Here is a 12,844-nt window from a genome sequence, read left to right on the forward strand (position 1 = left end):
TTGAAAGGAGGAAGAGATATCTACCTAAATTGAATTTAACTTTGCTGTGGATAACTTAGAACTAAAGTGCAATAAAGCATTGCCTATTGTAGACTGCGGAACAGGTTTCTCCTTTTCCTCAGGAGACTTTTAAATTGTATGTTGAAGAGTGCTGCTTCCTCCCGAACACCCTGAAAGCAAGGCGTTTGATATTGCTTGTCGCTCTTGTTAAGTCTCAAAGGAGAGTTTTTCTGCCATCCTAAGTGTTACAGTGCAAAATTCATATTGATACGATGTCGGTGTTACGGAGTGTCTGGCAGCCTGGTTTCCTCATAGGTAATGACTGAAGGCAACTGTGACACCGCTAAAGTGCGTTACGAAGAGAAAGAGCTAGTTTTCAAATGAAAACTAACTGCAATCTCTTGGGCAGGGCAACAAGCAGATTTGTCCAATTTGAATTTACTATTTTAAGAAGTCGTAAATGTCTTTGTTAAATGGTATTTCAGGTGTGACCTCTTGGAACAGACCTTTGGTACAGAGACGTGCTCTGAGGCGGGAGAGTCCTGACACTGGAAGTGGCTGGGGAGGGATTCAACTTGCCGCTGGTTGTAGGCTTCAAGGAACATGAACTAGCAAAACTAGACGTAGCGCAAGAAGGGAAGCTCCAGTTGTACTGGTTTCTGTTACCCAGTACCGGCTTTCTGTGCCATAGCTGGTGTCTGGCTGAGAAGTGCTCCTTCAGGAGCTCTGGGCCATCGGAAGTTTTGAATGGCTGCTCTTTCCAACAGGAGCCTTTTCTCTGGGTGATTTCTCTGCGTGTCCAGTCTTTGCTAAAATTCTCTGTACAAAACATGATGCCGGTGACTGGCAACTGAAAAGAGAACCAGAAAACTCTGCTCAAAACCGTGTTTATTGACATCTATATTATATATCCTGCAGACGGCAATTGTAAAAATAAAGGTACTTCTGAGACTATTATTCACATCCAGTCCAGAACCTTGATTTTACTGTAGCTTTGACACAGAATTTTTATTTTTTTTTTTTTCATAATGAACTGGTGGGTGGCTGTACTAGAAAAACACGGAGTTGTGATTCGACATCAACTGTTTCTGCCACTCCTGGTGAAACCTCAGTGTAGCACAGGTATGGCTAGGATTCTCTAACATCTCTTTGGCCAGTCCTTCTCCACGCCTTAGTTCTCCTCTCAGACAGATGAGGAGATACTTGAGGTAAGAATTCCGTTAGTACATGGGATTAAATGGAATTAGCTGATTTTTTTTTTTTTTTTTTTTTTTAACAAGACATTTTCTTCTTTCTCTTCTGACTTTTCATAGACCATTAGGCACAAAAGAGAAGATAGTCATCACATCATGGCTTGCTGAAGCAGCTTAGCAGTGTCTTTTTATCACAGGAAGGGAACTGTTTCTGCATTTTATTTATTTATTGCTTAGTCTAGGCGCTCTTGTTTGAGGTAAATTTGCCCCATGCAAAAGTTTTAGGCTCGAAAAAATAACCCGTCATTCACTGACCAGCACCAGAAATGTCTTTTTTTTTTCTGGTGTGAATGGGGAATGCTTTGGTTGTTCTGCCACTTCTGTAGTCTGATGTAGCTTATTTCTGTGTGCACTCTGCGTCAAAACTAAACCATTATTATGTCTTAAACCAGTTGTTAATGATGAGTTGTCTGTAGATAGAGTAGGGTATTCTGGCCTGGCTGGAGAGCAGGAGGTTTTTTTAAGTACTGCTGTTCTTGAATTTAAAAAAAAAAAAGACTTTTTAAGGTCTTAGAAGGCCTTTTAAGAAAAGGTCTCCAGGTGTTTCTCGTTGGCATTTGACAGATTGAAAACAGATCTTCAGCTGCTCAGAAACAGTGCTTGGTCATGTCACTTGGTTGTGGGATATTTGGCAAGTGATTAGGCTTCCTATTCCCAGGTCCCCCGTCTGTCAGCTGGCTCTATCAAAGTGGTGAAGCATTTGGAGGAGCTCCAGTCGAAGAGAAATAGCTAATTATTAGGGGTTTGCCTTTAATGTATGTTTCTGATAATCATTGAGAGAAAAGACTCGTATATATTAGATGATAGTCTTTATTGCTCTACGTGGTTTTTGCTTTACTGCTTTTTTCTCTCTGTTACATGGGGATCACAGTTGTCTACGTAGATGTCTGTCTGGCTGTAGTCAATCACTGTATCGGTAAAATGCAAGTTTACATATGCAAACCTATATAGCTGTTGAATAGTAATTTCTCTTGTCCTTGAAGTGGAGATTAATTTAGTAACCTAAAGGATTTTTTTTTCCCCTCTTACTGTTACACTGTAGAGGTACTCATTTCTAGAAATATTGACTTGAGCTGGTAACAGATGAGGGGTTTCTCCTTTCTTAAAGGAAATCAATTACAAGACATTTTTGGATTGAGATTTCCCTGCAAGACTTAAGCCCTCATCATGTTAGAGAGAATTTGAGTTACAGTGCATCTGAGAAAAGATGAGAACATTTTACTTCTGAGTTATTTTTACACAAATCAACCAGAGTTTATTTCCTTTAAGTGCTTTATCCGGCATGCGCATCCCTTTACTATTGGGTGATTTTGAATTAGCTTTATAAAGATTACATGGATAGACACAGCATTGTCGTGGTTAATAGAAACCTGTGCAGTGAGGTCTATGGGCTGCAAGATCACTAACAGCGCCAATGACAGTGAAGTATGGCCTTATCGAAAGGAGAATTCATAAGAGGCTGCCCTGGGACACTGCACCACTGTCCTTCTGTGTATCCTGACAATGTTATCTGTCCTCTCAGTACGGAGTATCAAATGTCTGTCACGAGTACAGAAATTAATTTAATGTCACCTGAAGACATGCAATTAATCTTTTAGAGGTTTTCATAATACCTTTACAGAAAGAGTTGCCAGTTTGGCGGATTTGGATTTTGGGGTTTAGCAGAAGATAAGGAAAATTAATTTTTCATCAGGGTTAATACAAGCTAGCAGGGCCACAAAGGCTGAGAAAAATGGTTTGGGAATTTGTCAAGTGTTGTCACTCTAGAATAATGCTGCTTAACGTCTGATAGGTGTAATCAAGAGTTGAGATTTCTATAGAGGGGGATTAATCAATTTGCTCACTACAGAATGCAAGTTGGTGATACCATTCCTTCATGGGGTTTAAGAATGAAAATAAGATTTGATCTGTCAAATTGCAAGCAGCCCTGACAGTATCAATAGGCATTTTTATCAGTACATTTTAAAGCATTTGTTATAAATAAATTTGTCCTGCTAATGTTGGTGGCAAATAAACTTCATCTTCCTTGTAAAACTGTCATAATGATTATGATAGAGTAGAGAGCTTCAGCTTGCAAAATTCAAGCAGTCCATCATAAAATTCTGCCTTTAGAATTTGTGACAGAACGGTCTTTATGTTTCTCAAAACACAACACTGACTATATATATATATATGTATAGTGAGAGTCTCACTATTGAAAAACAGCCTTGATAAGTATCAGGGAATCCGCACTAAAATTCAAGTCCATTCATCGAATGGCGTAATTTCTCTTTTTTGTTAGTCCAGTTTTGGATCAAACTGTGCAGACTCTTCCACAGTTGAAGTCTGAAAACCACTCACCACGTAGATCAAATCCTTTTGCCAGTGATCTTTTGAGTTTTGTTTAATTACGCACAGTATTTGAAATTGACTTGTTGTTTTGGCACTGCTAGCAATCTTGCAGTATGTGAAATTTGAAAGATAGTTTTTATACTTTCCCCTGAACAGCGCTCCTGCCACTTAAAAAAAGACATTTTCGTTACTCCAGAATTAACCGAATAATGAAGTTGCATTCAAGAGAGCTCTTTCCTGGCAATGCGTTTGGAAGGTAGACCTTTTACGAAACTTGGGAATTCAGAGCTCGTAGGTCAGAATGAGTTGTAATATAGAAATTAAGCAGTAGACAATAACAGAAAAACATTCTTCCTTTATTGGCTTGCAGACGAAGAATGGGAAATTCACTTTTCTGCTGAAAACTTTGGAGGAAATTTGCAGTATAAATTCAGAGCTTGTATCAATCAATCTCAGGTCTCTGTGGTGGACTGAGAAGGATTCTGCCCGGTTTCAGCACTTTGTGCATCAAATTGTACGAGGCAGGCCATGGTGATGAATAGATGCGTCCCTGAAACATTTAGTATTGCCCTGTACATCCCAAAATGCTATAGAAAAAAATCAGATAACAATGTATTTTGACAAGAGAAGACTTAAAATTTTAGTACCTCCTTCTGTTGCTACATGTTTAAATTTGGGGAGGGCGGTGATGTAAGCTAATGAAAAAACAGCAATAGAGAAATTGTCTTTAGGAAAAGCAAAAGTTGATTTCAAATGAGCTCGAACTGAGACATTTTAAGTAGAAGAGATGCTAGCAATTTAGCGTCTATGATTTAGACGTCGTTTGGGGTAGCTTCTGCAGTACAGCTTGAGTTCACTTACCTGCCTGCCTTTAGCTTTGCTGTGTACTCGGATTTACCTTCTGGGTGTCAGCTTATTGTCTACCTCCTGAATGAAAACCAGGGGTCAACATACGTGCGGTCTTTTGCACGTATGATTGCAGTCTTTGCAGTCATACGGCATTTTCCTCCAAAATGTTAATGTTGTCAAATGAGCGTGCGACCTGTAAGTAGTGTTCTGCGGTTTTATAGCTTTAAGTCCAGATGTTAAAAGCTCTTTGCGGGTGTTTTGCTTGACTTAGTTCTTCACTGACGTGTCTGAAGAAGCCACTAATTGTCTTGCATAGAAGAAGTTTAAAGGGTGATGTTGGTGGCGATTCTAATTTGCCACTAAGTACTACTGCATAGGTTGTTCATTTGGGCTTGGACAGTGCTTGTCCTTGCGCTGTCACGTCTTTAACCAGTGAAAAAGGAATTGGCGCTAAAATTTGTTATCTGAGGCTGTGGTGTTTTGCTTGTTAGGTGCATAGTGACCTAGGAGTTGTGTTTGGTTTTCATTCTCTTAAAATTTGGTGGTTTTGTGGGTTTTTTTGTTGGTTTGTTTGTTTTTTTGTCTTCAGTTGAAGCCGGGGCTACCCGTAACGGGGAACAATGTCGTACTGATTTGCGGGGAGCGCTGTCAGTCCGTGAGCACCAAGTCGCTCGCTCACGGACCTCTCTTGAAGTGGTGCTGCAGGTTCATCTCTGCTTCCCCTCTTCCAGTCGTCTCAAAAGGCAGTAGAAGTTCAGAGCAGTAGTTTAAAGAAAGGGTTTGATCCCGCTGCCCTTTGTTCCTTCTTGTTGCAGGAATGAGCAGACCTTGCTCCATCCCCTTTTCTTACCCTATGGACTTTCTTTATTTAGTTTTGTATAGGGTTTCTTACTTCTGAAATGTATTCATTCGTTAAAAAGTCCAGAGTCGTTTTTACCTTTTCAGGCTTTCGCAGGAGCATCGTGCCAGCAGTGAAGCCCAAAGATTGCATTTGAGACCCAAACCCCATCAGATTTTTCGTCAGTGTGAACCAATGTTGTGTGCTTATGCCTTTGACTCTGTTATTTATAGTTGTGTGTTTAAGTTATACAGTTTTATTTGGTGCTAATTGGGCTCGGTAGTTAAATGTTGGGTGGTTGTTGGCCATCCTAGCCTTTTATGGGAAATGGTTGTTTGCTTTTGAAGTTTCGGTAATGAGCACGTTCGGTATGTTTTCAGTGTGCTTCGCCCTCAGATGCTCTTCCTGCGTGCTGGGATCGCTTTTTGGTTTGGAAAGAAATGGTTGCAAATGTTTATGGTTGTTTTTTCCACAGCAGGCAGTTAGCAGAGATTAGATTTTTAACTCTCAATTATTGCATTAAATTCCTCCCAGATTTTTTTTTTCTTCCTTTTAGTTTCATCATCTTTCAGCTGCTGTAAGGTTGAATAAAAGAAATTATCTTATCAGGGCATAGGGCCTATGGTGATGCTCATATTGGAACTAATAGTAAAATGAGGAGGATTTAGTGCTGCATTCCTGGTAAGGTTGGTTGTGTGCGTACGTCTGGGCTTTTCAGGAGAGGAGAGCTGTTGCTTTTATATTTTTGAGCGGTAATTGAAGAGAGGCTCTGAAGGGAAAACTTTATAGTTTCTCACTAGTTACTGCTCTCAAAGGTTTATATACAAAATTTTCTGTGAAGCCACGGAGCCATTCAGTTCGGCAGAGAAAAAGCATTAGAAATGATTAGAAGTGGAAAAACTAGATGCGGTTTTCTGTTGGTTTCTCGCTTTGGACACTGTGGATGAAAGCCCTTAAGTGGGAAGAGCTTCAAGATTTTCCCTGTGACAGACTGTGCTTTTGAAGCATAGACAGCAGGGGGGCGAGGGAGCTGGTCTGTCTGGGATTTAAGTAGTTGGGTTCTTGAGAAGTTGTTGCCTGCATCTACTTGATAATACAGACGTCTTGATTTAGGGGTGTGAACTGTGAACCAGTGAACTTGCAAACAGGAGACTATCCTACATATCACCTGTACCGGACTATTTCTTTTTAGATGATAGCGAAGAGACTCAGTAACCGCTCCTCAGTAGGTGTTTCTTTTGCTTTTTTTTAATCCCAGTAGAGAGGTAATGATTTATACTGTTGATCAAGGTAATCTCGCTCTTCGACCATAAACCTGTTCCTTTGGCAGCCTCGTATTTTGTCTCCTTATCTGCAAGAAATGTGCCAGTCAGTATGAAACATCCTCTGGTTCGTGACATATGTGACAGATGCAAAAGGAGTTTTGACTTGTAAATACTTAAGGAAAGAAAACAAAACCCCTATGTAAATAAAGAAGCTTTCATATTTTATTTTTTTTTTCCCTTTAGACATGCCTTCTATTTGAGAGCTTTTGCAGAGGAACCTGAGGTTGGTTAGGGACTTGGTATCTGCAGGGGGAAGGCTTCACGGTGTCCATTAGCATTTCAGTTCTAAAGTTGGACTCCAGTCAAGGTATAGGCGCTGCTGTTGAAACCATGCAATAATACGACGCGTTTTATAGATGTAAAAGTACCTAATTTTTGTCAGGCTCTGCTGTCTCTTGCTCTGGGGGATGTTTTTCAGTGATTGACCTGATCTGGACAGCAGGACACAGTCAAGAATCACCTGTCTGTAGAAAAAACCGAACTGTTTGGGTAGAGGCAGTGGAAGGGAATCGTTTCCCTCTCAGTGCTTTCAGCGTATGCTTTTACTGTGCTTGATTGCTCTGAGGAAAGAGCTGTGTTGGATGAGAGAGGTCCTGAGGTGGTGGTCGGTTGTGCTTGTGGTTATAAATATCTATAATAAGAGCTTTCTAAACCAACCAAACAAGAATCCTTGGGGAAGAACTGTTCTAAGTACGGACAGTGTTTGAGGAAGGAGACTGCTTAAAAGGCTGCTGGTATAGAAGTTGGTGAAATAAGTATGTGCTTCAAAATAAATACCAGTTCTTAACTACGGAGAGGTCGGAGTCGCAAAGATGAGGGCAGTATGTGCCTGGTTCGTCCAGCCTTCACAATTTCTTGCTCCTACTGCGATGTGTATGTCTCTCTGAAAACAATTAAAAAACGAAACAAAAAGCGCACACCATAGTTCACGTGTAACCCAGGAAGAAAGAACGATTTGGAAAGAGAAGCGAAACCCCCTTGCCTCTTTGTATGTGAAAAGGCATTATTGAACATTGTCACTTATAATAAAGTCTGAATGAAGTAAACTATACATCAGATACAGTGGCTTTCTGTTAGCCTGAAGCGTGATTTCCAGGCTGAGCCCTCGCGCGCTCTCCCGCCGCGGCCGCCGCTTCGCCTTAACAGGGACGGCGCTGGGCGTTGCGTGGGCGCTGAGCGAGCTGGATGCGGCAGGAGGCAGCTCAGGGCGAGGGGTTTGCAGTGCCCGGACACTGAGCCGCCTGTTGTGTTGTTGATTTCAGCAGGGGGGAGAGGATGCTGGCTTTTTTCACCCAGAGGGCCAGCCCCAGCGGCCTCAGCAACCCCCGGAGCCGAAACAGCAGCCAGTGCGGAAGGTCACATTGACAAAGGGAATGCAGCAGCAGCCGCACCAACAGCAGCAGCAGGCACAGATCCATTCACCAGCTCCTCAAGGAGTCAAAAACATCCAGGGAATCCATCAGCCTAAAAAGGTGATTTGATTTGATTTTTTTTTTTTTTTTTTTTTTTTCTTAGATGCGAATCGCTGCTAGAAGTCTTACCGTCTGGCTGTGTCGCTCTGTTAATAACGAGCATTCAGTTGGTCGATTGCTAGCGCAGGGCTGCATGACCCGGGAGGTGCATAATTGCATATACAGCTTTCAATCTGGAGAGACCTGTTTGTACCCAGCAGAGGCTGGAGGCGCCTGCAGGTCGCTTCATCTGCCGACTTTTTGGCCAGCGCAGCACTCCCTGGGGGAAATGCCTGCGTCCCGAGGTGGCTACGGTAGGAGATCAGTGTCCAGAGTGCTTTCTGGCTTTTAAACCAAGAGTTTTTTCTGAAGTTGTGCTTAAGCTTTTACTCCGGCTGTTTCCTGCGTGCGTAGGAGCACACGGCAACTGTTTGAGGATGCTCTTTGGTCGATCCTCAAAGTTGGTATCGCTCAAAACGGTTGGTGATCTCGTAACTGGATTTTTGCACTGATGGTGCCCTGGGAGGAGGCAGGGAGAGGATTCGGGTGGCACTGGCATGTGCCTTCTCTGCATTTGCAGACCGACACGCTCTCTGAGAATAGCTGGGATTTTGGCTTTTAAGTGATATCTTGGTTTTGAACTGTTGGCTGTAATCTTCTTGTTTCATGGAAGGTTTGAGTTCCCTTGCTGATGCAGAGGGGTGTGAAAAGTCGTTACCCTCCATAGGCTTTGCGAGTAGGAATCGAGAAACCGTGTTGTTAACTCAGTGTTAAGTGTTAACTCTGTTTAATGTTTGTTGCCCTGTTTCATTGTTATTTTTCCTCTCTCCAACTGTTCGACCTTTAATTTACAAGAATTAAATCCACACATCTTCTGCTTCAGAGGATACTGTGGTGCCAGATCCTGCAGGATTTGGGGGAAAGGAACTTTGAAAAAAATTGTTTTAACGTTATTTGCCATATGCGAGTACTCCGTCCTGATGAGAGCCCGAGAGTTGGTAGCAATAGAGACTGGAGATGCTTGAAGCAGTTCGCTGGTCTTGGGGGTACGTTAAATTTACCTGTGGGTTGAGAAGAGAAAAGGGAGCGGGATCACTGATTGGGTTTTTTTGGCCAGACTCAAAATATGGGAACTGAACACATGCTGCTCACGTGAGCAGCGTTGAAAACTAGATTATATATTTTGGTCTGAGACCCTCCATTGTTTGGTTGGTTTGTGCTAACACTGAGGCTTTTAGCCTCAATACAATATATATATAAACCCCAATACATAGCTTGCTGTCCTTCTAAAAGAGGTTTGTATAAGCGGTGGATGAATATGTTAATCAGTGGCCTTTCAAATGAGCAAACAGCAACAAGCCGTTTTCAATCAGCGCGCACTTTAATCAAGTCTTTAAGTAAATCGCCAACTTTTGTATCAGCTGTCAGAGGCAGTGAGCAGGAGCACTAGGTAAGTAAATCAAAATACTGTTACTTTTGTTGTTGGCAGGTCATTATGCACGGGAGAGGCAGAGGAGTAGCAGGCCAGATGGGCCGAGGACGCTTGATGCCAAATAAACAGAACCTGCGAGTGGTGGAGTGCAAACCTCAGCCCTGTATTGTGTCAGTTGAAGGGCTTTCTTCATCAACTACTGATGTCCAACTGAAAAACCTGCTGATGTCAGTGGGACCCATTCAGGTAGGTCAACCGCGGTTTATCATTTTTCTGCCAAAAGGCTTTCATTCTGGAAAGCTCAATTAATTCCCTGACACTAAATACAATGTGTGTTTATTGGTAATTTATGTTTGAAGGCACCGCCACCCACCCACGCTACACCTGGTAGCAAAGACAAGCAGGTGATGATGCTGCGGCACGGGAGGTACGGTAGGATTTTGCCAACCGTCGCATTCCTGCTGCAGAAGTCTCCTTCATTTTGGAGTTCTTGTACTATCCGTGTTATTTGCTTAGATGATACGAGCGTGTCCGTTCTGTGAGGTCGTTTAGGCCAAATGATCATATCAAAGCAAATACATTTTGGTCGCTGTCCTTGTTTTTATTGTTGACTTGCACCTACCCCCTTTGTTTGACATTTACCTGTTCCTGCCAGTGCAGTCCTGGGGTATTTTTGTACCGCGTAGCACCGTCTCCTGTTTCAGATGAAAATAGTCTCCTTTGAAGGATTTCCTTTATCATTTTTTTGTTTTGTTTTTAAAAAGGTTCTCTTTAGGAGGGGCCTGTGAGCTCGGTTAGAACACGCACGCACCGAAGGAAGCTTCTGTTTGCAAACTGCCTCCTGGAACTGATGTATCACTTAAACTGACTTCAGGAAAACAGGAGGGTTTCAAAGCATTGAAGGGTTAGGAGGCCCCGTCTGACTTACTGTTGGTATGTTTGAAAATCCCAGTCAATGAATAATGACACATACGGATGAGGAGAATTTTTTTTTTTCCTTGTTTTTTTTCAGTTTCGGGTACTCCTTTTGACAGGACCAACGTTTTCAGACAACTGCAATGTGTGAATTGGAGCCGTTCTGTGAGACTTCTTCAGTAGTGGGATCGTCTCTCTCTTGCAAAACACGCTGCTCTCCTAAAAATGTACACTCTGCCTCACTTCTTCCCGATTTAGTAAATGGAATAGTGCTGAATTATTTACATCATCAATTCAGAGAGATTTAATTTGTTTGTGAAAGCAAAAATACTCTCACAAAATACTTTGTCCCTTCATGTTCTGTAGTACTCCAGGAAATTATTCATACAGTTCCAAAACACATTTATTCAGTGTTTACTTGCTAAATCTTGCATGAGAATATTAGAAGGAGATTAATAGAAAACCTGCAAGGAAATACTCACAATTGAGAGAAGTTGTTGAGACTGTGCTAAAAAATTTATTCGGTACTTGCTGTTTCATAGCAGACTCCAAACTCTGGTCTCTCAATTCAATGTCACAGACCAATTTAGAAGGATGTACTTACAGGAAAAAGAAGGATAACTGATTTTCCAGTGGGATTTGATACATCCCTGTGCCCTATAGAACTTGTATTCTTGCAGCAGCATCAGCTGTACTTTTGGAAATCACGGTTTCTAAACCATCATCTGTTTTCACCTTATCAGAGATCTAGAAGTAGTACTTGAAAGAGACGCTTGAATTTAGCTAACGATGCAGCAGGCTTTTGTGCTAATTCTGCACTTGAATTGCAAGTCTGATTGTAGAAGGCTAGAAATTTCCTGGCTTATTTGAGACCGAATGATGTTTCACAAGGGTGGATAGTGAGATATGCAGGGGAGAAGTGATCCTTTTATACGGAGAATGTGAGCCTGGGGCCACCGTACGCAATATTTAGCTCTTTTGGGGTGGGTTGGTTTTTTTTACGGTACTGTGATGTACCCCAGAAGTGTTAACACACCAAATGGGGAAGAGGCAGCAGCAATTGTAAGTGCCTTGTAAGGCAAGAGCTGAAAACAAAACGTTTGGAAAATCTGTGTTGTCCCTGTTCACAGTAATCACCTCTGTACAGATGGTGCTAAATTTTGAAAGAGGTCAAAATCCCGGAGTGCACGAGCGGATTTTCTCGTGGCTATAAATTACTATTTTTACTAGTGTGTGTGCTCAGTGCTGTACAAATTCCCCTGCAACTGGAAACGGGCAGGAGGCTGTGATAGGGAAGGGATGCTCTACTTGATTCTTTCCTCATCCTTCCTTGAAAATGTTATTTCATGTAAGTGAATTGCAATGAGGAGCACTGAACCTCATTGAAGAACCACTGAAGAGAGCCAAGTAGTGAATGGAAGGGTTCCTTGCCAGGTGGGCTTTGGGGGTTTCATGCTGGAGGGCAATAACTGAGAGGCCAAGGACAGGTCATGGCCGTGGCCGGAGCAAAGAGATCTTGGGTAGTGCAGAGCTCCGATCTTCGAAGATGAAGTGTTGGAGCTTGATGAACTGAAATAGAAGGGATTTGGGGAGACGGCTGTTGTGGGCAAACAGCAAGAAACTCTAGCTAATTTTTTGGAAATAAAGCAAGGTGGCTATGTTTTTAGCTGATTTGGATGGAGTTCAAGAGACAGTGAGAGGAGGGGAAGGTGAGTCAGTTGTAGCTGACTCCATCTTTAAGATGTCGTATATCCTCTCTTTAGCTGTTGACTGTACTCAGCCAAACTTTCCTTCATGAAGTGAACCCCGAGATCCCAGATTCTTGAATTTTATTTATCATGGGGGGTAGAGGATGCGTGTCAAACTTAACGCTTATTTTTCGCAATTGTAAAAGACCTTTCAAAACTGAATTGGAACTTAAGAAGTTATTTTCCTGCCTGGCTGGTGTCTTGAAATGATATGTGCCGATTATCCAGCACCAAATCCCTGGTTTACGCTAAAGATTCCCAAACTGTAGGACATACGCCTCTAATGGTAAGCAAGCGTCTTGCTTCAGAGCGACATGCAAACGCAGCTCATAAGTCTGAATATTGCCTCTTGTGTATCAGTTTCCGCTGCGGTCAAGACACGAAGGTGGGAATGACTATACGGAGGCACAGCTCCAGAGAAGAAGAAATATTTCCCAGTGATCTCTTTGCTCTTTGACAACAAGAATAGATTGGGGGCACTTGTCCCACCTGGGGCAGGACCTCTGCTTAACCTGCACCTTCTGTACTGGTGCGTCTGTGGAGCAATTGATCCCACACCAGCTCCTGTTTTCCAATGTATAGTTTGGCTCCTGATTTTGTTGCAGCGCGCTTATCCTGCACGTGTTGTCCCGGGAAGAGGATCTTTGCTGGTGTAACAGAAAGTTTTAATGTGTTTCTGGAAAAAGTCTTTTTCAATGGAGT

General features: G+C 42.3%; 1 protein-coding gene across 1 annotated transcript in view; it reads left to right on the top strand.

Annotated features, from left to right (window-relative positions):
* Nucleotides 1-12,844, top strand: part of RBM33 (RNA binding motif protein 33) — a gene marked incomplete at its 3' end in the record, with an annotated part of 104,370 nt that overhangs the window by 77,432 nt on the left and 14,094 nt on the right. Inside the window, exon 16 of the mRNA XM_082479765.1 lies at nt 9,537-9,725. Coding sequence (XP_082335891.1) covers nt 9,537-9,725 — 189 coding nt within the window. The remainder of the gene's footprint in view (nt 1-9,536; nt 9,726-12,844) is intronic.

This window comes from Vanellus vanellus (genome assembly GCF_965231255.1).
Source record: "Vanellus vanellus genome assembly, chromosome: 2".
In the NCBI taxonomy this organism is placed as follows: domain Eukaryota; kingdom Metazoa; phylum Chordata; class Aves; order Charadriiformes; family Charadriidae; genus Vanellus; species Vanellus vanellus.